The sequence below is a fragment of the Microcaecilia unicolor genome, chromosome 9, assembly GCF_901765095.1.
Source record: "Microcaecilia unicolor chromosome 9, aMicUni1.1, whole genome shotgun sequence".
Taxonomy (NCBI): Eukaryota; Metazoa; Chordata; class Amphibia; order Gymnophiona; family Siphonopidae; genus Microcaecilia; species Microcaecilia unicolor.
The window spans coordinates 11,901,338-11,926,386 of NC_044039.1; the positions used below are offsets into that span (position 1 = coordinate 11,901,338).

At 41.4% G+C, this 25,049-nt stretch overlaps 1 protein-coding gene across 1 annotated transcript in view; it reads left to right on the forward strand.

Moving 5' to 3' along the window:
* Positions 1–25,049, forward strand: part of ZDHHC17 (zinc finger DHHC-type containing 17) — a 106,786-nt gene that overhangs the window by 16,281 nt on the left and 65,456 nt on the right. The window contains exons 2-5 of the mRNA XM_030213814.1: positions 141–244; positions 4,327–4,449; positions 7,695–7,772; positions 17,005–17,149. Of these exons, the coding sequence (XP_030069674.1) occupies positions 141–244; positions 4,327–4,449; positions 7,695–7,772; positions 17,005–17,149 (450 nt within the window). The remainder of the gene's footprint in view (positions 1–140; positions 245–4,326; positions 4,450–7,694; positions 7,773–17,004; positions 17,150–25,049) is intronic.

Below are 25,049 nucleotides of genomic sequence, written 5' to 3' on the forward strand. Positions count from 1 at the left end.
TAATTCTAACAAGTTTCGTATTTGGGCAGATTCCATGTTGAATTATTTAAGAATATAATTTGTTTCTGAGCTAGAAGTGATCACCTATTATAAAAACGATCCAGAAGCTGATACCATAATGATAAATCTGTCTTTCACAGGAAATCAAGCCTCAGAGCCATTATAACCACGGCTACAATGAATCCCTTGGACGCAAAAGCCATATTGATGATTACAACACTTGGGATATTGTCAAAGCCACGCAGTAAGTGTTTGGGTTTTGGGTTATTAAAATTTTTTTTTTTACGGAATGACAGCTAAATTATCACACACTTTCTTTTCCTTCCTTCAAAATAAAACTTGACTTCATTTCCCGACATAGTATATGCTGTGTATCTCACTATCTCAGTAAGCAGGGTCCCCTCCCTTGCTGCCTTCTTCCTGTCATCCTGTTGAAGGGGCCAAAGCCGGCTTCTTGTCAGTATATTGCTGCTGCTTCTTGGATGTGATGCCTCTTGCAGTTCCTAAGGATTACCCGGCAGAGCCCAATCAAGTGTCTTCTCCTTCATAGTACTGCACTCAGCCTGATACTTTTGCAGCACAACTCACCCTCTCTTCCTTTTCCATTCCACTACATGGGCCAGAGGCAAGAAAAGGGGACATTCACAAGAAAGTAAAGAAAACTGGATTAGGGAGCAAATAAAAGATAAGTGAAAGTAAAGGGAGATGGCTAGAGGAAGGAAGAAGCTGAGAGCGGGGCAGTAAAAGCAGGTCCCAGTGTGACAGTACTTATGTAATTGTTTTGTTTAAACACTAACCTAGAGGAGTAGCCTAGTGGTTAGTGCAGCAGACTCTGATTCTGGGGAACTGGGTTTGATTCCCACTGCAGTTCCTTGTGACTCTGGGCAAGTCACTTAACCCTCCATTGCCCCTGGTACAAAATAAGTACCTGAATATATGTAAACCGCTTTGAATGTAGTTGCAAAAACCTCAGAAAGGCAGTATATCAAGTCCCATTTCCTTTTCCCTATTTGAGATTCTACATGGAATGTTGCTATTCCACTAGCAACATTCCATGTAGAAGCCTGCCCTTGCAGATCAGCAACGCGGCCGCGCAGGCTTCTGTTTCTGTGAGTCTGACATACGTGCAGGACGTCAGACTCACAGAAACAGAAGCCTGCTCGGCCGTGTTGCTGATCTGCAAGGGCAGGCTTCTACATGGAATGTTGCTAGTGGAGGAGTAGCCTAGTGGTTAGTGCAGTGGACTTTGATTCTGGGGAACTGAGTTCGATTCCCACTGCAGCTCCTTGTGACTCTGGGCAAGTCACTTAACCCTCCATTGCCCCTGGTACAAAATAAGTACCTGAATATATGTAAACCGCTTTGAATGTAGTTGCAAAAACCTCAGGCGGTATATCAAGTCCCATTTCCCTTTCCTAACCTTCCACTTTAAGAAGGCAGTTTTCAAAGTAGTTTACACTGGTAGACATCTGTGCTAATTGACCGAAAATGTCCCTCCCTCAGGATGGCTAAAAATCCATGCTTGTTTCGCAACACACATGCTTTTAGTCACATTGAAAAGGGTTCACAGTAATGTTTCGGTCAGAAGAGAGGAAAGCATTTGCATGTGATTTGCATTTTCAGATCTTGACTTGCACTTCTCCAGCAAAAGTCTACCTACAGAAAAAGCAAGTGTAGCTGAAGAAACATCTTTTTTTATTTAGCGGAAGTAAGCTTCAGAGTGAAATTTACTTTCATAATACCACGTGGAAATTTGGGCTTATTCTATAAAGTATGCCTAAATTAAGGCATAATTTATAGAATATGCTTAGGCAAATTTCATTTCAGTGCCGATTTTTTTTTTCCCGCTGTGTATATGTAGTCTAGTCCTACATCCATCCAACAAGCACATTCTGGTCAACAAGGTGTTTCTGCCAACATCTGTCTCTAATCATATTAATCTTGCTGTGAATTGTTAAGAAGAAAGACGGCTTCTAATTCACCAATCCTATACACTGTGGTATGTCAACTCACATTGTCTGCTTTTGGATCCTGTGCATTACATGAAGTGGATAAGGCCCATGGAAGCTGTAAAGTGGACCTAGAACTGGGGAGGAATTGCTCTTGGTATGCTGCTTCTGGGCTATTGAGACTTAACTGTTTTTTGTTTTGTTTTGTTTTTTTAAACTTTTTACGTATAATGAATTTTTACAATTGCACGGAGAAAGAACTTGTTACAGCAATGAGACGGTCAAGACATCAAAAGAAAAAAATAACTGGATTTTATGGGTCTCAAGAATCTGCCCCTTGCCTGTTACAAATCCTTCCTTATTCTGCAGGTCATCTGTGCTGCTTGGCTGCTTTCATGCTAATGTGTTAGGGACCAGGCCATCACTTCAACAAGAGACTGTTCAGATATTCCGTTCATACACGTTCCTATATGACAACCATAAGATGGGGTGATTTAATGTCATTACTATCTTAAATACTTAAGTCGAAATTAATTTGTTTTGATATTTTACATCTTTTGGTAAAAAAAACTAACAAAGAAACCCTAAAGTTGAATGTAGAGAACAGGAAAATGAAAGCAGCATATGCCATGTAACTATTCCAGTTATTTCCTGCTGTAATAAACATCTAATTATACCAAAATAAACTTGAAAGGGTCTGTGTCTCTGATGAGCCAGATTTGTAATTCTGAGAACTAAGTATTTTAATAGTAGTGGTGTTAGCCTTGCATTAAAGCACCCTGCTCTGAGAGGCAACATACTGGAAGCCACAATACTTTAAAAATCAATTGGAAAATGATAGCGCCATTGATGTGGTCCAGCACTTAGTTTTCTTTGATCTCACTTCTGAATCAAGGAGCTGCAATTTGCAGTTGTCTCCGCTAGCAGTAGTATTATAGGGCTCAATTATTTAAAAGAACTGACCCCTGTAGCAACACCTACTACCTGCTGACCAGGACCATCCATGGATTTAACGTGGCATTATACATTAATGCCGCTAAGAATCACCACAGACTGCCCTGACACTATAGAGAGAGCGCAGGGTGGTCTGTGAGTGAAGCAAGGGGAGATCCTGTCAATTCTCCTGTTAATGGTGATATCTAAAAAAAAAAAAAAAAAAGCTGTCAACTGTCTGGTTAGCTGTCTAGATAGCGGGCTGAATATTACCGATATCCAGATAATTCCAGTGTCCAACACTGAGTCCAGACATTGAGCACTGGCCAACATCTGGATAACTACACTCAAAATCCAGATTTAATTCAGCCGCGATGGCTAGCATTAAAAAAAAAAAAAAAAGTTGACGGCCTCAACAGAATTAGTGGTTGGCTGGTGTTTCTTGAATGTTTGTATTGAAGTTTGGATTGTTGGTCTTGAGTTCATAGTTCTGCTTTCTGGTCCCTCCACTCCTTCAGGTTTTGTTCCAGCCTGAGGTGCCTGACCAGTTACTGTACTGCTTCCACTGGGGCCCTGAGCTCCAGGGTGAAGGCTGGAATACAGATGAAATAACCAGCTGTTTCTGTTTTTGTGTGTTACCCTCTGGATAATTACTTAAGTCCCCAACAAAGACTGCATTCTTGTAACTTCCATGAACAATTGGGAAGAGCTGCATTTGGAACAGTGCCGTAACATATAGGCCAGCAACTCCTGGATGAAGCTTGTGCAGTCTGTGTGTTACACAAAGAATTACTAAAAGAATGACTAAAACATATATAAATGATACAGTATGAGGGTACAGTTTTCTTTTAAAGCAGAGCTGCCACATAGTCTAGTATCGATAACTATTACAGTTCCCCATCTCTAAATCTAGCATGTGGTACAGAGCGTTGTGGGCACACGTTTAGCGAAACAAAAATCAGAAACCAGCTGAGGGAAGGTTATGGCTCTGCTTTTCAGGTATAAGATTGCAGGATGGTGGTAAGGAGTCATTAAGCTCCTTAGTCCGTGAAAGTTCTGTTTTGTATGTTAAATTATATTGCATTACATCTTTATACTTTCTAGACCACTTTTCAAGATCCAATGACACAACAAAGTGTCTACAAAAAGGAATTTCGCGCTTGACCAATCTTCATTTTTAATCTGGGACTGGTAATTACACTGGACCTAATTTCATCTTGTGTTTCTCCAAGACTTGATATTTGTTTTGTTTGGTCCCCTCTTTTGATGTGAAAAAGTTCTGGAAATGTTTAACTATAATGAGACTGAACTAATGCGTTCTTTGGGTCCCAGAAACTGTTTCATTGTCAGTATGTAAATAAATCTGTTTGATTCACAGAGCGCCAATAAGAGGTATAGCCCAGTATTACATCTCTGTTTATTTCGTGTTTTCTCTTGCTTGAAGGTATGGAATATATGAACGCTGTCGAGAGCTGGTGGAGGCAGGCTATGATGTGCGTCAGCCAGACAAAGAGAATGTTACGTTGCTTCACTGGGCTGCAATCAACAATAGGATAGATCTGGTTAAGTACGTATCGCTGCAAAACCTAAGCATCAGCTAATCATATATTCTTTGACTTCTTCTTTACATCCTTTAAGTTGCTGTTTGGCCCTGTAGCATAAACCTATACTCAAACAATTCAACCTTCTGGTTTAAAAAGGGGTTAGACAGTTTCCTAAAGAACAAGTTCATAAACCACTACTGAATGGACTTGGGAAAAATCCACAATTCCGGGAATAACATGTATAGAATGTTTGTACGTTTGGGAAGCTCGCCAGGTGCCCTTGGCCTGGATTGGCTGCTGTCGAGGACAGGAAGCTGGGCTCGATGGACCCTTGGTCTTTTCCCAGTGTGGCATTACTTATGTACTTATGTCCTCTACTTGGCTCACTTTTATTACATAGAGCAGTGATTTAACCTATTGTGATGTCATAGTGGCTCATTCCACCAATAAGAGCCAACCTCATTAGTGATGTCACAATGGCTTGATTGTATAGAATGTTTGTACGTTTGGGAAGCTCACCAGGTGCCCTTGGCCTGGATTGGCCGCTGTCGTGGACAGGATGCTGGGCTCGATGGACCCTTGGTCTTTTCCCAGTGTGGCATTACTTATGTACCTGTTCTGAAGCTGGATGCTGTTGCTGCAATCACAACAGGTGTTTTTTTTTTGTTGTTGTTGTTTTTTTTAAATAGACTGTTCCTAGAATCTAACCTTCTATGTTTTTACAGCCATACCAGCCTGAACATTTTTGAAGGTTTTAATCAGCTAGTGTCCCTGATGCAGTCATTTTTATACTGGCGAAACATGGCCACGTCAGGCATTTTATGTTGAATATCTGGGAGCTTTTTAGTCTACTAATAAAGACTGCTTTTTTTGTTTTGTTTTGCTTTTTTTTTACAAGATCTGCCTTTTGATTTTATCGTCCATATTGGATTTTTTTTGGTTCAGCTGCCTTGTTGTATTTTGACAACTGTTGCAGGATGAAAGAGGCCCATTGGGAAAGGATGGAGAGAGAAAAATATTAGTTTTAATTTGACTGCTGTTTGGATGTGGTGTTTGCTGGGAAAGCCAAATTTCCAGTAGAGACCGATATCAAATTAAGGTGTGGTCTGCTGAAAATTCCGCTGTAGGCTTTGCAGGATTTAAGAGCAAGGTTGTAAAGTTTGGAGTCGTGTTGCAATTTCTACGCAGCACTTAGAATAAAATTGCCATAGGTATATGTAACAGTGGCAGACCTTTGTAATTTAACTGTCCAAGCTAGTATTTTGTATGTTGTTCAGCTGAAATATATTTTGCACTGACTTGATGAAAAGGAAACATAGCTCCTGAAAGTTAGCCACAAATAGTATTGAATGAGTCCATTTTAAAGTTATTACCTAGAATTTATTTGTAACCATATTTCATGGGATGCCGAGCCCTTAGTAATTATAGCTTTGAATTTTAACAGATTTATAGTTCATTGTGGTGCTATTTGTAGCATTTATGTTGCTTGTCTGGCTTGAGTTTTATATGATTCAAAGTACTATTTTACATTCGTTATAATAATTCAAACACCTGCAAGGATTTTCAGGGCTTGAATCGGAAGTGCTAATTAATGGAAATGTGTTCTAATTATGGTGGGCTGGAGGCATTCATTTTGACACCAATTTGATATAGATCATCAAAAGGGAAAACAAGAAAAAGTGCACAGAGGCATGGTTTCAGGTGTATATACATTTGTAGATGGTTTGGGGGGGAATAGAGGACAGATGATGTTTGGGGGATCATACATATATGGGTGGATGAAGGATGTGTATTATGTGTTTTGAGTTTGGGATGGATAGAGGAATGTGTGGGTTTGGCTATTTTGGTAAATATGAAGGACCTGTTTGGGGGGGGGGGGGGAGCTGTTGGTGAGTGTATGTGTCTGTAAGTGGCAGGTGAATGGAAGTGTATGAGGAGTTGGTGTGTGTGTACATGGAGAAATGTGATCATGGATGTATAAATAGACATGTTGGGGTATACCTGTTGATGTATATACAAAAACACAAGTTTTGTAGAGGGTTGTGGTCAGTATTGGATTGTAAGAACCTGTTTGGGGTGTGTTGTAGATGAGTAGCAATCTGTTGTGTGGGGGAGTAGGGGGCAGGTGAGTAGAAGTGTGTCTGGGAGATGTATATGTGTCTTTGGGAATGTGGTGAAATTGGCTTTGGGAGCACATAGTTCTATTTCTCAGGCATTTCAATTATTTTTCTGTTCCCGGAGTTGCTCTGTTCCAAAATGTTGGAAGGATCGGGCAATAGGGACTTTTGGAATGGAGGTAGTGGTCAACATTTTATAAGCTCCAACAATTTCCCTTAGTAAGCAATGGGTGGTTGGTTGAGGTATTTTTATTTTTTGATTTTTCTACAATTTGAGACCCTGAGATGAGCATGAGAGTATCTGCAAAGTGTGGCTGAATCTCACAGAGAGCTCTGCGATGCAAAGAGAAAGCAGCAGCAGTATCGAGAGGGGCAGGTCAGCATGAAACTCAAGACAAGGAGCTGGACCCTATGGGACATCTAAGGAGTGACTGGCTAACTAGCTGAGATGGGGGACAGGATATAGCAAGATACATGGGGATGGGGGAGGGGTGACTGACTCCCTGGATGGTAATAGGGGAAGGGCCGAGAAGGTGGCTAGTTTCTTCCCTTGCCAGCTGGTAATGGCTTACTGGGGTTGGAGGATAAGGACTGAGGAGGTGGGTGACTGGCTTCCTAGGTAATGAAAGCTAATTGAGGCGGTGGGCAATTTTGCAGGAGGAAAATATTAGTAGGAAAGGGAAGGAGACTGGTTGAAGACAATAATAGAGGGGGGGGGGGGGGAGAAGAAACGAACAAGCCTGAGTTGATAGGGATGAGGGGCTGGGCAGGGAGGAGGGCTACTGGCTGTGAATTTGTATCTGTAGGCTGCAGTTGTACATTTAGAGGGCTTAATTTGCTAAGCTTTCTTTTCCTTCAGATACAGAAGGAGAAAATAGTCTTGGTAAATAAGGCTGTGAAGGAGCTGCATCAGACCTTGGGTCTCCCTTCTCCCTTTTCCACTTTGATGAAGACAACATGGGGGAGGAGGGTGAAAAGTCTGTCGCTGGCTCCTAAATCCAAAGAAAATAGCCTGTGCTAAATATTGATACATTTTTGTAACAAATTTAAGTCCAGATTACTAAGCTTTCTTCCCCCCTCCCCCTTTGAGAAGGGGAGAAAAGAGTTAGTGAATAAGGCCCTTAAACACGATTCTTTTCCCTCCACGATAGGTACTACATTTCAAAAGGTGCAATAGTAGATCAGCTTGGAGGAGACTTGAATTCTACTCCACTTCACTGGGCAACAAGGTAAAAACAGATCTTTAAATTCACTTTTTTAATTCTTTACTTCATGTTTGAAGATAGCAGTTAATTAAACTGTGCGAGAAATATGTTTGTGTTCATTGTGTTAAGAACATGTTCAGAAGTGAATCTAGCAGAAAAACACTGTAGGGTCGCACCTAAAATCCAAATTTAGTTCTGACCTGAGATGAAAAAACTGCTGAACACACCTCTCTGGTTTCCTTTGAGAATCGGTAGTCTTCAAAGATGTTCTGTGCACTGTCAGGGCAAAATATTAATATGACCTTATTGGCTTTATTTGCTATATACAGTTGACTTGTTTCAAAATATTCCTCTAGTTTCTTATGGTGGGTTGGAAAACTAATAGCAGTCTCTTAATGCCCAAGTTTATGGAATTTTTGTTGAAATAGTCTGTAACTACAATTTTAATTCATCAGTGTATTTAGGTCAGTATAAATGCTACATGTTATGCATTAGTTTTAAGTTTAATTACTTTATATTGTACAAAACAAAGAACCGCACCTTTGCAATATAGTAGGGAGTACATTTACTCCTCGGTTGTGGAAAAAAACTAGGAATTGTGGAGGAAAAGGAAGGACTGTCCTCTCAAAGAGTCTGTCTTTGGAGGAAGGCAAGTTATCCCCCTTGGTTGGGGACGATTCCTCTGTTGTTCTTTTCTTTTGGTGGGAAGAGCTGACATTTATTTCTCAGGTCTCCTTGTCCCTATGGGCACCCACTAAGGAAGCAGCTGAGGACAATCCCATAAAGCCCTGAGGAAGATGGTCCTTGCAGATTGGAAATCACTAGAGATGATGCTTAAGGGAACCAAGGTCATGGGGAGAGTCTATCCTCTGCCTCAGCAAGATCGGAATCCGCTATTTCATCCCCCCAAATTGGACTCCCTAGTGATGGCTTTACTGAAATGACCACCATTCCATCTCTAACGCTTTTATGGTGTCCCCATGCAGGTAGATGCTCAAGAGCAGCTGCGGCAGATACCCTTCAACAACTGCATTACCAAGGAGCTATTGTTCTGGTTCCTTTGGGCACACCATATATTTTGTTTTCCCCAAGAAGAGAGGTTTGCTCTGGCCTATCTTGGACCTCAAGGGGTTCAACATTGCCTTCTGTGCACCTCCAGTTTCACCTTGTAGTCCATGATTATAGCAGTAAAGAGGACAGAGGGGGTTTTTTTCTCCTTAAGTCAACCTGACCTGACCTAAGCATTGTAATAGTTTACTGAGAAAAGGTAAGTTCAAAATTGGGTGATAATTACTCTGAATGGATGGATCAAGTGTCTGATTTTTTAACAGAGGACCAACCAAAGCAGACTTCCAGTAGGATGGGACAAACCCAGAGACAAGGCTATTAGCGATCATAGAGTGGGCTGAGACCGTGTGCCGGAAGTAACAGCCAGTGAGATGGAATAGGGTCCAGTGGGCAAGTTGTCTTCTTAAAGGATTGCAGAATTTTATCAAGCTGCGTTAGGGAAGGAATATTAAAATGAGCACAACGATGGGAGTGAGAAATGGAGGATTCTTGAGGGGAAATGGGGGGGGGGGGGGGATATTCCAGGAAGACAGGGTGTGAGGACAAAGGAAAATAGGATCGTAAAGCCTGAACTTTCAGGAGAAAAATGTAGCAAAATCTTGGGTGGAGAGAATTGTTGAAACAGTATCATGAGTCAAAGTGGTTAGCCTGGATACTAGCGAGAAAAATTGGCATGGTTGATTAGCAGATCTAATGATCATATCAGAATAATATTGCGACCCTGCAGTCTTCAGTGTGGAGCAATAACGTTTCAGGAGTGTTGTAAAGGTGTGGAGGGACCCTGGATTCCAGGTAGTTCTCCAGATTTGCTCGGCCCTCCTCACCCGATGTTTCAGGAGGTGAAAATCACCCCTATGGCAGGGTTGAGAGCGGCATTGGGAAGAAGGATCACAAGTACTTTTTATGAGAGTGCAGGCGATTATCCTGCGCCGAGGCCAGGTTGGTTTTGCTAGAAGATATCTGCAGAACTGCAACATGGTCATTGGCTACATTTGTTTGTTGAGCATTACTGGTTGAATGTCTAGGCTACAGAGGAAAGAGCGTCTTGGAGAACACTGTTATTGGGAGGGCTTTATCTTCCTCCGACCCAGTCCACTTGTCTGGACTGGTCTTTCAGGATGATAAGGAAGGTGAAATTTGATCTAATTAGCAGATTTTAGTACACACAGCTTCAGCTTTAGAAATGTTAATTTCTTTCTTCATCTCTCTCTCATTCACCCCTGAATAATTCACTGCTGAGTCACTTTAAAGTTGAAGTAACAAAACATCTGTTTACTCACAGTTTGTAGTTAGATTATAATCAGACAGGCTTATATATACATATTACTATACATTTGTATTATCAGCTCCTTCCATGTGCTTAGATGGTAATGGATGCTCACACCACCATAGATCCTCTCAGGTTAGGAGAGATCATGAGCTCCATGTGCTCCATGTGCTGCATGTGCTGTGTGTAACCCCCACAGGAAGTTGCATAGCTGTGTGACCTCTCTAAGTAATTCACATCAGAGGTCACAGAGTAATCACAGAGAAAATAATAGGTGACAGGCAATGCATGTAAAATACAATTACATTCCAACAAACCCCTTCTCATGCATAACTGTCATGCAATTATTTATTCATACAAAGTCCAAGCTTTATACGCAGATTCACAAAATGTTCTCTGGGTAACGGTTTGGTCATGATGTCAGCTGTCATCTCACTGGTGTGACAATAGTGTAGACTGATGACCCCTTCTTTCGCCAACTCTCGCACGTTGTGGTATTTCGTTGCGATGTGCTTGGTGCGTGACTGAACCTTGTCATTCTGTGACAGTCGGATGCAGCTCTGATTATCTTCCATTAACTGGATTGGTCTCTGTTCAGCTATTCCGAAATCCAGCAAAAGTTTTTCAATCCACATCAGTTCTCTGCACGCTTCCGATACAGCCACATATTCAGCTTCTGTAGAAGACAAACTCACAATACTTTGTTTATGACTGGCCCATGAAATTTGTACATTTCCATACATAAACACATATCCACTTGTGGATTTATAATTAGAATGATCCCCTGCCCAATCTGAATCACAGTAACATATTAGTTTTGGATTACTATTGGCTGAAATCTTTAATTTACAATCAATGGTACCCTTTAAATACCTTACCATCCTTTTAACTGCAGTCCAATCTGATTTGGTAGGTGAGCTGACCCTTCTGCTCAAAATTCCTACTGCATTTGCTATATCAGCCCTGTATGTGGTAGCTAGATATAAAAGCTTACCTATGGCTGATCTATATTGGATGTTATCTGGTAAAGGTTCTCTTACTGTTTCATCCTTCAGAAAATCAGTGATCATGGGAGTGCTTACAACTTGGGCATCTTGCATACCTAAACTTTCAATAAGCTCATTTATTTTCTGCTTCTGGCTTAGAAGATAAGAACCATCATTTTGTTTCTCAATTTCTATACCAAGATAGTATGACACATTACCAAGTTCTTTTATCTCAACATTGAGGTTTAAACATTTTACAATGTCCTTGTACTCTTGCTCACTTTTGCTTGCAATGAGCAGATCATCAACAAAAGCTAAAATGTATGCATATTGTCCATTTGTGCACCTAGTGTACAAGCATTTATCTGCTTCACCTTGCTTAAATCCTAAATTTGTCAATATTTCATGCAATTTATCATCCCAACATTCTGCACTTTGCTTTAATCCACAAAGACCTTTGTTTAATTTACACACTAGCTGTCTTTGTTTTGTATTTATGAAACCTGTTGGTTGTTCCATGTACAAGTCTTCAGTTATATCTCCGTGAAGAAACGCTGTTTTCACATCAATGTGTTTGACTTGCATGCCTTTGAGACTGCAATGCTCAGAAGTGTTCTAATTGTCGTGTGTTTCACTACAGGTGCAAACACTTCATCAAAATCTTCTCCATATTTTTGAAGATATCCCTTTGCCACTAATCTTGCTTTATACCTTTCCACTTTTCCTTGTGCATTCCTTTTTAACTTGAATACCCATTTGCATCCTATAGCTTTCTTGCCAGGAGGTAATTTTGTAAGAATCCAAGTATTATTTTTATCCAATGCATCAATTTCTTCTTGTGCAGCTTTACGCCATTCAGCAGCTTCTTCTGCTGGCATTTTCTCAATCTCATCCCATGTTAAGGGCTCTTGAGCTTCTGCTGACTTTGTTAGGTAAGACAGTCTTGGGGGTGGAACACCTTTGTTTTCCCTGGATGAGCGTCTGACAACAGGTTGGTCTGACCTTTCCGCATCCTCTAAATCTGAGAGTCCTTCTCCAATTGATTCCCCTTCTCCAACTGTACTGTCTTCTTCAATGATCCTTTCTGTGTCTGTTTCCTCTGCCTGTTCCTCGTTAGATACAGATGAGTTGCTTTCAGACATCTGCCTTGGTATGGCATTTATATACACTGGCATGTCTATTATGGTTCTAGTTTCATATTCTGGATGATAAGGCTCATCTGGGATAATCCAGCCTTTATCAACCCTTTTGTTTTCATCAAAATATGTAACATGTCTTATGCCAACAATGCCAGTTTTCAGATTCAAAATTCTATATCCTTTGTGTCCTGGAGTATAGCCAACTAAAATGCCCCTTTCTGTTGTGGAATCCAGCTTATGCCTTCTTTGCTTTGGTATATGAGCATATGCTGTACTTCCAAATGTTCTTATGTGTGACAGGTTTGGTTTCCTACCATGCCATGTCTCATGTGGTGTGCGCTCAGCGCCTTTAGTTGGCATTCTGTTTTGTAGGTACACTGCTGTGAGAATGGCTTCCCCCCATAGTCTTTTAGGGAGATTGCTATCTGACAGCATACACCTGGTCATTTCCACAAGTGACCTAAATTTTCTCTCTGCAACAGAATTTTGCTCTGGTGTGTAAGCTACTGTTGTGATATGTTGAATGCCTTCTTGTTCTAGAAATGTGCGCATGCTTTGTGAAGTGAACTCACCACCATTGTCGGTCTGAAGAACCTTTGGTTTTCTTTCAAATTTATTGCTCACCATGGCTACGTATTTCTTCAGCATGTCTGTGACTTGACTTTTTTCTTTCAGCAAATAGGCCACACAATATCTAGAGAAATCATCCAAGAATATTAGCACAAATCTGTTATTTCCCAATGATGGGATATTAAACGGTCCACATAAGTCACTGTGTATTAAGTCCAGTACTTTATTACTCCTATTTCCTGTGTATGCAGGAAATGAGGGTCTCACACCTTTTTGAGTAACACAGTCTATGCATTTCTCCATTTTACCAGCATCTGCACTTATCTGAATGCCGGTGGCCAGTTGCTTACTGTAAAGATCCTGGATCACCTTAGAATCACGATGTCCCAGGCGGCGATGCCAGATTTCCAGACTACATTTACCATCATTCTTCCTTACTTGCGCCATATGTGAGGCTTCACCTGAAATGTTCAGCTTATAAACATCATTATGCATAAAAGCTTCAGCATACACTTCATCATTTTTAGAGATTGTGCACTTACTGTTTTCAAAATGAATCACAAATCCCTTCTTATCTAATGTAGATACACTAAGCATATTGCAAACTGCTTGGGGAATATACAAGACATCACTTACAGGAATTTCTTTAACTTCATTAGACACTTTGCATTTTAAGAATCCAATACCTTTTGCTTGGATCTTAGCAGTCCCTGCGTTTGCAGTTTTAAGAATACCTTCCTCTGGACACATTTCCTGAAAGAAATTCTTACAATTGGTTAAATGGCATGTGCTCCCCGAATCCAAAATCCAAGTACTTTCATTTGAATTATTATTTACCATAGTCAAAGATTTTTCTGTCATTAGAAAGCCCTTGTGTTTATCTTTGTCCTTCATACATTTCCTGGTTTGAAAATTCTTTAGTTCCATTGGCTTAGGTGAGCTAGAGGGAGTGTTTTGTGTTTCCTTACACCATTTAGATACATGTCCCTCCTTTCCACATGAGTAGCAAATCAGCTTGCCCTTGGGTGGAGTTTTTCCATAGCTCCGCCTTCCTCTGTTCTTTGCCAAGAAATTTGTTTCATTTCTCTCTGACTTGCTTTGAGAACACATCTCCTCAGAATCATTTATTATGCATTCCTGCCTTAGTTTTGATGTTGCCTGTTCAAAAGATTGCCCTTCAATGGCCTCATTTACAGACCTAAAAACATCAAACTTCTTTGATAGTGAGGTAAAAAGAAATGCTCTTTTCAATGCATCACACATGGGAATTCCAGAAAGTTCTAGCTTTTGAAATGAAGACATAAGATGCATAATGTGATCATTACATTTACTTTTATCCCTTAATTTGGTTTCATTCAACTCTGCCAACCAAATTGGTTGCTGCTTTGCATATGTAGTTGCATACATAGTTCTCAGTTTACATAAAATGTCCTTTGGTGTATCTTTTCCCTCCACTAATATGGCTTGTTTCTCTGAGAGAGCTTCCAAAAGCATGCACTTCACATAATAGTTTGCATTGTCCCATTCAGCCATATTTTCAGCTGTTCTGTCTTGGTCTAAGCATATATTTAATCTTTTTGCTCGAAGGAGACATATGAATCTTAATTCCCACTGCCGATAATTAAACTCAGTTAATTTAGGCACCTTGAGAGAATAGAACAATGGTGAATTTCTTCCCTCAGCCATTTTCTTAGCCTTCTGTCTGCTGTGTGGGGGGAGAGAGAGACAGACTGAATCTTTCCTTTAAAACTTAAGAGAAAAATGTGGCCTTTTTTCTGCCTGGTAATATTTCTCTTCTTTTTCAATTCCTGAGCCCTGGGCCCATAACCCTTTTGTTGGATTATTTGTAGTAAATAATTAGCAGATTTTAGTACACACAGCTTCAGCTTTAGAAATGTTAATTTCTTTCTTCATCTCTCTCTCATTCACCCCTGAATAATTCACTGCTGAGTCACTTTAAAGTTGAAGTAACAAAACATCTGTTTACTCACAGTTTGTAGTTAGATTATAATCAGACAGGCTTATATATACATATTACTATACATTTGTATTATCAGCTCCTTCCATGTGCTTAGATGGTAATGGATGCTCACACCACCATAGATCCTCTCAGGTTAGGAGAGATCATGAGCTCCATGTGCTCCATGTGCTGCATGTGCTGTGTGTAACCCCCACAGGAAGTTGCATAGCTGTGTGACCTCTCTAAGTAATTCACATCAGAGGTCACAGAGTAATCACAGAGAAAATAATAGGTGACAGGCAATGCATGTAAAATACAATTACATTCCAACAGATCTTACCTGCTAATTTCCTTGAGGGCCTGTTAGACCAGTCCAGGACCCATCTGGGAAGGCTAGAGCTATTACTACTACTACTATTTAGCATTTCTATAGCGCTACAAGGCATACGCAGCGCTGCACAAACATAGAAGAAAGACAGTCCCTGCTCAAAGAGCTTACAATCTAATAGACAAAAAATAAATAAAGTAAGCAAATCAAATCAATTAATGTGACCGGGAAGGAAGAGAGGAGGGTAGGTGGAGGTGAGTGGTTACGAGTCAAAAGCAATGTTAAAGAGGTGGGCTTTCAGTCTAGATTTAAAGGTGGCCAAGGATGGGGCAAGACGTAGGGGCTCAGGAAGTTTATTCCAGGCGTAGGGTGCAGCGAGACAGAAGGCGCGAAGTCTGGAGTTGGCAGTAGTGGAGAAGGGAACAGATAAGAAGGATTTATCCATGGAGCGGAGTGCACCAGCTATTCTGATGGTTCGTCTCTTAAAATGCTAGAGATTTAGGTACAGGTTTTTTTTTTTTCACAGAGGTCGCATTGGGATCCCTGTATGCATATAGATATAGTGTGTAGGTTTGGTTTTGTAACGTTTAGTTAAAAACGTTTGTTTAGTGCTTCAGCTTTTGTAAAGATAGTATTGACAAGTTCCAGGACTGCATCAGCCCTTGTGCATGTGATGACATCAATGAAATGGTTTTCTCAGTCTCTACTGGTTGTGTTGCATAATCGACTTGTCTGGACTGGTATAGCAGGATTCAAGGAAAGGAAATTAGCAAGTAAGAACAAATTTCATCATCTCAGTGGCATTCCTAGGGGGGCTGACACCCGGGTGCAGCGCGGAACCCCTCCGGGTGCACGCCGCTGGGGGGGGGGGGGGTGCCGCGCGCGCCTGTCCTCCGTTGTTCCATGCGTCTTCTCTGCCCCGGAACATGGAACAACGGAGGACAGGCGCGCGCGGCACCCGGGGCGGACCGCATCTACCGCCCCCCCCTCCCCCCAGGAACGCCACTGCATCATCTGCAGTTCTCCAGTCCTCTGACCTGTATGAATGAGCCTGTGCCTGTCCCCTGCCTACTTCTAGTGTAAGGAGCAGCAAGGACTGTGAGTAGCCAATGGCAAATCAAGGGGAGTGGTGCTCTGGAAGGAAACTTCAGTCACAGGAAGGGAGGAGGTGAGTTGGAGGAAGATCTTGTGCTGCACATGTGAAGTTGCTGCATGCGGAAAGGGGTGGAAGAGAAATAAAGCCTCCCCCCTCCAAAAAAAAAAAAAAAAAAAAGCGCCTATACATTTCTATGGGAGAAGCAGTTCCAACCGCTGCTGCATACATACACTAATACACTTTAACATGGTGATTTAACGAATTACATCTTCCAAACTTTCTTCCCTCTTATGGATGGATATATAGATAAACCAATATGCCACCTATGCACAGACCCACACATGCAAGCATTAATGTACACACAGACTTGCATTCATTGACACGGACAGGCAAACACGACTTGCACAGGGACAGTGTGTGGTTGGAAAGAATTCTATGAGACATGATCTGCATGGTTTTGTTCCCCTTTTGCACTGTGCCTTGCACAACTAACTCATTTTATATTCTTGCTGATGAGGGTGATTCATGGAACAGATAACCTAGGCTGATATAGAACAATTTTTTTTATTTTTTTAGAAAGAATCTCAAAAATGTAAATAGAGATGGTGCAGGAGCACAGGCTGTTGTGAAACATAAATATTTGTTTAAGAAACTGGGTTTTAATATTGAATGTTTGGCTTCATATCTCCTTTTAAGTGAGCAGAGGAGACCAGTAGATATTTTGACTGGTTGACACAGCAATAACCTGAATTTGTTGGCCTCAGGGTTAAAGTAAATAGAAGTATATATGAGTTATCAACATGTTTTGCAGGTTGACTTGTGTGTGCTCTGTTCTGTTTTAGACAGGGTCACTTGTCCATGGTTGTACAACTGATGAAGTATGGGGCCGATCCATCGCTCATTGATGGGGAAGGATGCAGCTGCATTCACCTAGCTGCTCAGTTTGGACATACCTCAATCGTGGCTTACCTGATAGCAAAGGGCCAGGTAGGTGCTTAAAACTCATGGGAAGGCAGGAAGAGGGCAGCTCAGTAGGTAGAACTGAAAATGGAGAAGCTGTAAATTGCTGAGAGAAATCCAGACAAAAAAAACAGCACCACGGGCCTTTTGGATACAGAAAGTGAAAGTGCCTTGGTGCTTTGTAGCTTCTACTATATGAGACGTGGGGTAAGGAATAATATATTGTAGAGGAATATATTCGAGTTATTCCCCAAGTTTTCCACGTCATCACTGTGACCCCTGACGCAGGTGCTAGTCACCGAAACACGGCCCGTGTCGGGTCTTTTTGTCAAGGCTCATTCATTAAAGAACTGTGTTCCATTTTTAAAGGCCCGTGGTGCTGTTTTTTTTTTGTTTGGACTTTAGTTTGTACTTCGTTCCCTCTCTCTTGTTATATGAGAGAAATCCAGAACATTTGGAGCTCACTGTTAAATCTAGACCATTTGAGGTTTGATTCAACTCTCCGTAGTTGCCCAGTTCAGCTGTTTTTATTATCTGTTTTAGAGATGGATAATCCTTACATGTTAGTCCTAGAGGAATTCTACTCAACTGTACTGTGCAGAACTTGTGCAAAAGTCTGCTGAGGCAGCAGCAGTGGCTGCAGCTTTGCCTGCTGTGATTGCAAGAGGAGGCAGTGACTGGTTACCCATCAGGCCATGCTCTCCTTTGCCATCCTGAGCCTGATATTTCATTTGAACCACATAAATAGAGAGTCTCACATGGGCCCAGGAAAACGCAAGAGGAGGACGTAGCCCAATATGCAGATCTTCAGCGCTGCCTCTTGCTGAGACAGGGCAGCTAGAGAAAGTTGGGTGGGGATGTGTTCTATGGAGGCAGCTGTGGCTAAAGTGGGGGTGGGGGATGTGCCAGACGCTTAGGGCAGAGCAAACTAGATGTGTGCTATGGGGGAAAGAGTGGTGGAGAAAAACACAGGTGAGGTGTGTTTGCCTGATGTAGGGGAGGAGACCTTGGGGACAGACAGAACTGGGGGGTTTTACTAGGAGTTAACGAGAGAGCGGAGGGAGGGTGTTCAGAAGACTAAGGAATGGAGAGAGAAAACTGTGGAGGGTAGACTGCATGGTAGAGGGTAGGAAGAGAGTAAAGAGGGAGACAGAGAAAACTGTGTTGCTGATCCTATGAGGGGAGGAGAACGGTTTCAAATGAAGTTGAGGTAAGAGAGAGCTAGAGAATGATATTGTTGGGGAGAGTCAAGCCTGAGAAGGGAAAAGGTCGTGGGGAAATTTAAGGCCTAGGCAAGGAATCAGGCCTTATGATGGAGAAATTCTGCACAACAAAATACAAATAAAGTATGCAACTTTTTAATTACTGTGTGCAGAATAACCCCAGGAGTAACATATGCTTTATGCTCAAAATATTCAAGGATTAAAACACGTATTTTAATATTCATATGCTTCTTAACTAATATAGATTCATGCAAAGAAAACCAGATTTGAAATGGCGCAAACCTGAAATTTGTCAGCTGAGTAAAAGTTAGGTTAAAGTTTGGTAACTTGGAGGTTGTAGTATATTTGATCAGATGAAATAAAAGCTGTGCTCATTTGCTTTTTGGGGAGCCGGTCGATTTTGTGTATCTGGATTTTCAAAAGGCATTTGACAGAGTACCTCGTGAAAGACTCCAGGTGAAATTGGAGTGTCATGGGATAGAAGGTAGTGTTCTATTATGGATTAAAAACTGGTTAAAAGAAAACAGAGTAGGGTTAAATGGGTCAGCATTTTCAATGAAGAGGGTTTCTGCAGGGGTCTGTGCCGACACCACTGCTTTGTAACTTACTTATAAATCATCTAATGGGAGTAACTAGTGAGATAATTAAATTTGCTGATGACACAAAGTTATTCGAAGTTGTTAAATCGCAAGAGGATTGTGGACCTTACGAGACTGGAAGACTGGGCATCCAAATGGCAGATGATGTTTAACGTGAGCAAGGGCAAAGTGATGTATGTGGGGAAGAGGAACCTGAATTACAGCTACATGATGCAAGGTTCCACGTTAGGAGTCGCTGATCAGGAAAGGGACCTAGCTGTCATCGTTGACAATACGTTGAAACCCTCTGCTCAGTGTGCGGTGGCAGCTAAGAAAGCCATTAGGTATTATTAGGAAAGGAATGGAAAACAAAAATGAGGACGTTACAGTGCCTTTGTATCGCTCCCTGGTGTGACAGTACCTTGAATACTGTGCAATTCTGGTCACCGCATCTCATAAAATATATAGTGGAATTAGAAAAGGTACAGAGAAGGGTGACGAAAATGATATAGAAAATGACGACTTCCCTATGAGGAAAGGCTAAAGTGGCTAGGGCTCTGTAGCTTAAAGAAAAGATAGCTGAGGGGAGATATAATAGAGGTTTATAAAATAATGAGTGGAGTGGAACGGGTAGATATGAATCGCTTGTTTACTCTTTCCAAAAATACTAGTACTAGGTGGCACGCAATGAAGCTACAAAATAGTAAATTTAAAACAAATAAGAGAAAATATTTCTTCACTCGATGTGTAATTCAGCTCTGGAATTAGTTGCCAGAGAATGTGGTAAAAGCAGTTAGCTTAGCAGGGTTTAAAAAAGGTTTGGATAACTTCCTAAAGGAAAAGTCCATAAGATAGACTTGGGGAAAATCCACTTCTTATTTCTAGGATAAGCAGCACAAAATGTGTTGTACTGTTTTGGGATCTTGCCAGGTACTTGTATCCTGGATTAGCCACTGTTGGAAACTGGGTGCTGGGCTTGATGGACCTTCGGTCTGTCCCAGTATGGCATTGCTTATGTTCTTATGATGAAAAATAGCATCTTTTTCTGCACAAACCACCTGTTTATCCATTTTTAATTTCTTGGCTTTACGCTGCAGATAGATTTGCTTTTCCTTGGTCTTCACTAGAGGTAGGCATGAGGTGGGAAGGGAAGATGGTCCACCACCGTGATATTCTCCAGTATTTGACCTGAGAGGAAGCATGGTTTAGGATGGAGTTGTGCAGTCAGAGAATAAAGGAAGTGCCTCAGACAAATGAGTGGACAGGATGTCAGCAACATTCGTACTGTTTTAATCCATTACAAAAATGTCCTAAACAGAGTAACAGAACATAGGTTTCCAGAGAGGCGAAGACTGAACTTACCTAGACATGCATGTTAAAAACACTTTTAGCTTAATTACCAATCATGCACAGAACGTCAAGAACCTGCGTAGAAGGGCTTATGATGAGCCATTGACGTCAGGTCCTCATTAATAAAATAGATGCAGTCTGACAGTCGCCTGAGCCACCTAATGCCCTTTTTATGTGGTGCAGAACAGCTTTTCAGATAAAGGAGTGAGAGTAAGTAGAAAATAATTAAATATAAAAAGTGGTTGGGAGAAAAAAAGGCGGTAAATTTTAAGGCATGTAAGTTGTGGAACAGAAGGAAGTGAGACTGCAACTGAAGGGAGGATGTTAACTGTTGCACATAAGATTCCCCCAGTTCAAGAAGGGAGACATATGGGATAGAGGAGGATTGACAAACCTGAATGTAAATTAATCGGAAAGAATTGATGGGAGGGGGAGGGGGTGTAGAGGGGTTGAGGGTTGGATTTGTTTAAAGAAACTGCCACTGCAGACCATACACAGAACTGGTGTAGGATATAATCTAGTAAGGAAGAGTATGAAGTTTGGGGTAAATTGTCACTGTAGGATTGTCGTGCAAAATTGTGGTTGGTCAGACATACATAATAAGAGGGGGGGGGGGGGGTCGGGTTTGAATGTTTATAGTTGGAAAATAGATGGTCTCATTGGGTTACATAGAAGTTTGTCTAAGTTTGAATTCCATTAATAAAATGTTAAAACAATATTAAGGGGGGGGGGTTAAAATGTTAAAAGTTTGATGACAGATTGTAGCAAATTGAATTCACAGAATATCCTTTTCATATTTCCGCCTGTATCTATTTACTCTGTGGAATGTGTCTTATTTGGCTGTTGGTTGTCATCAATAAAAATGTTGAAATATATATAAGATTCCCCCAGTTCAAATGAAAAGCAAAATGAGACCTAGTATGGGGTAATCATAATAGTAGCAGCCTGCCTATCTGCTTCTTGCTGCTCGTCTGCCGTTGTGCTATAACGTCAGGTATACGGAAATGTGCTTTGCTGTGTTTTGGGAGGGGAGCAGAGGTGTAAGAAAATGCACTGGATCCTTTGGTCATCTACCAAACGCTGGCGAATGTACTTACCAGTGTAATTGCTGGCAGCATTGAACTGATAGGGACATGTCTGTAGCTGTTACTGTTTATTCCTCTTTGAGCAGAAACGCACACACCATCTGTTACCATATTCTGACTGGTCTGTTGCATGTGAGGCAGCCAGCAGCACATGCAGGGGGTAATGGAATTATATATATATACTAGTAAAAAAGGCCCGTTTCTTAACGCAATGAAACGGGCACTAGCAATGTAATGAGTTCCTGCCATTAATGTTTCCACGGTTGTATTCTGAATATAATTGTTGTTTACATGTGTAAGATTTCTTTATATACAATATTTTTTTGTGTAAACTGCGTTACAACGTGGTAAAAGGTTTCCTTGTTCAGGCCCTTCAATCAGTTTAACAATCACATCAGAAGAGCTCCTTACTCGTGAGAATGCAACATACAGTTGCCCATGTGAGAGACTGAGAGTGACAGTGTGTTTTACAGACAGTGTAAGAGAGAGATACACAGAGTGATTGAGCGTGTGTGTGTGTGTGTGTGTGTGTGTGTGATGTCTGTGTGTGTGTGTGTGATGTGTGTAAGTGTCAAAGTGATTAAATGTTTGTCTTCCCTTCCGTTCTGTGCACTTGCCTCCACTGATGTTCGTACCTCCCTGTAAATGATTGTTTGTTAGAGATTCAATCCACTCCACTTCCCTCCTCCAAGTTCTGTTCTGTCTGATTGGTTCTTCGTTACTGTGATGTCGCTTTTGTTTGCTTGGCAACTATGCAGCGTTCCGTTTCCTCGACGTGAGGGCGGGGACAGTGAGAGCCAATGAAACGCTGAACTACAGACTTACGAACCCTACAGTGCCACAGAGTCAGCTTCAGAATGTTGGAGGTGCTTTTTATTATATAGGATGCCCCCATTTTTAAAATTGCATTTCTCATCTAACTGGACCTATAAATGCAAAAGTGGGACGTGTAGCTTGGCAGAGGTAACAGCGTATTGCAAGCCTACATTTTGGAATTGACTTTTGTAGAAACTAATGATTTCAGTTGCAGTGAGCATTTAATAGCTCCTGCAGGATGGTTTGACCTACAGAAGATCACTAATGAGATCAGTTGTACTCAATCCAGTAGTTATTATATTTGCTTAGCACATGTCAGTTCACGCTTTTTGCTGTCTTCTCAGTTCATAAGCTGTCTTGAGAAAATGCAGTTCAGAATCTAGTATGAGAGAAAGGAGTAAAAAAAATCGTTAACCAAGAAAGATTTTAGAATCTGTGCCTTCTATTGATTTCCGTCCTAGACTTTTATTATGTTCTGCTATCTGTGTTGCATATGTTAATTTTGATTTATATAATGTATATAGTTTTAGGCGTTACTGACTTTTCTTCGTGTTTTACTTGTTTCTATTTCTGGTGTTTATAGAGTGCACCAATTTAGTTCTAGAAAATAAAACATATGTAAATTCAAATAATGCAGATAAATGTGTCTTAGTTCAGTTTATCAGTGTAGAGAATAATTAAATGTCTTTATGTAATTAGCTATGCAAAAATGCAGTTTCAGTATTCCTTCCCCTGTGTAGGTAAACTGAGTGCACACTGTTCAGGGTATCTGCCTTTACCCATATATAAAAAGGGGTGGGTCAGGTCAGGGAAATAAACATATGTATGGCAATCTCTCTTCGATATCTCTACGTGTATTTACCAAACACATGGGTACTTTTATACCTGTGTTTTGTGTTCCAGCCTCATTTTGAAAGGAAACTTTAAAGGAGGGGAAATAAGTTTATAAAGTACCTGTAGGACTATAAACCCTGTGAACAATTTCAAAATTGCTCTCCCTGTGATCAGAAACATCCAGTTGTGCAGAATCTGTCAACTACTAGCATTAAAAAGAGTTCATTAGGGTTGAGTTAGGATTGGAATTGTTTTTGCAATTGTGTTGAGGGTGGTGAGGGTGAGACAATAGAAGTTGGATTTGTTCTCAAAAAGATATGAATCTTGAGAATGTATTGCATTTTGGTTTGTATATGGATTTCTTTAATAAAAAAAAAGATTTAACATAAAAAGAGTTCATTAGAAGCAGATTCAGTGGAAGGGGAGGGGGGGGATGGATGAGAGAAACGTATGGAGGGCAGTAGCATAGCCACTACTACTACTACTATTTAGCATTTCTATAGCGCTACAAGGCGTACGCAGCGCTGCACAAACATAGAAGAAAGACAGTCCCTGCTCAAAGAGCTATGTAATAAAAGTGAGCCAAGTATAGGACAATCAAGCCATTGTGACATCACTGATGAGGTTGGCTCTTATTGGTGGACTGAGGCATTATGACATCACAATATTAGCTCTGGTTACAAGAGACTACTACTACTACTATTTAGCATTTCTATAGCGCTACAAGGCATACGCAGCGCTGCACAAACATAGAAGAAAGACAGTCCCTGCTCAAAGAGCTATGTAATAAAAGTGAGCCAAGTATAGGACAATCAAGCCATTGTGACATCACTGATGAGGTTGGCTCTTATTGGTGGCCTGAGGCATTATGACATCACAATATCACCTCTGATTACAAGAGACTACTACTACTACTATTTATCACTTCTATAGCGCTACAAGGCGTACGCAGCGCTGCACAAACATAGAAGAAAGACAGTCCCTGCTCAAAGAGCTTACAATCTAATAGACAAAAAATAAAGTAAGCAAATCAAATCAATTAATGTGTACAGGAAGGAGGAGAGGAGGGTAGGTGGAGGCGAGTGGTTACAAGTGGTTACGAGTCAAAAGCAATGTCAAAGAAGTGTGCTTTCAGTCTAGATTTAAAGGTGGCCAAGGATGGGGCAAGACGTAGGGGCTCGGGAAGTTTATTCCAGGCGTAGGGTGCAGCGAGACAGAAGGCGCGAAGTCTGGAGTTGGCAGTAGTGGAGAAGGGAACAGATGATAAGGATTTATCCATGGAGCGGAGTGCTATTGAGTGAGCTCAGAAGAACATCCAGGACCACCCACAGGTATGGGGAGAAGGGTGCTGCCTGGTGGACTGAGCTTGTGCTTCCATTGTAACAAAATGGGGGGTGGGGGTGGAAGGGTAGTGATGGTGCAACATAGGCTGAGAGGTTGAGCACAGCAGACCCTGTACTCAACCCTAATAGTGTTGCAACATGAGCCATATGATATAAAAGAAGGGGAGAAATCTTTAGGTAGCTGCAAAGGGAAGGCTCATGGTGTCGGATCCCATCCTTGGGAACTGGAGGAAATTGTCATGTAAAGAAAACAAATCAAGTCATTTAGTATTAAGCTGCACCATCTGAACTGCTGATCATCTAAGTTTTTCTCTCAGACATATGACCCTTACTGTGTGTTTACACTCAAGGCGCTTTTGCTGTAAGATAAGATTTTGACTTGAGAAAATGCTGCTGCTACGGAAACCCTCGATAAGCTGACTGGTGTCTGAACATAGTTCTGGTTCTTTGCCTATTTCATGTGGCTAAGAACTGCACACAATGCAGCATGTTGAAAGCAGGGGCGTAGCCAGACTTCAGCGGGAGGGGGTCCAGAGCCCGAGGTGAGGGGGCACATTTTAGACCCCCCCCTCCCGCCGCCAACCCTCCCCCGCTGTCGCCTACCTTTGCTGGCGGGGGACCCCAACCAACCCCCGCCAGCCGCGGTCCTCTTCTTCCTTCGTTCTGTTTCTGAGTCTGACGTCAGACTCAGAAACAGA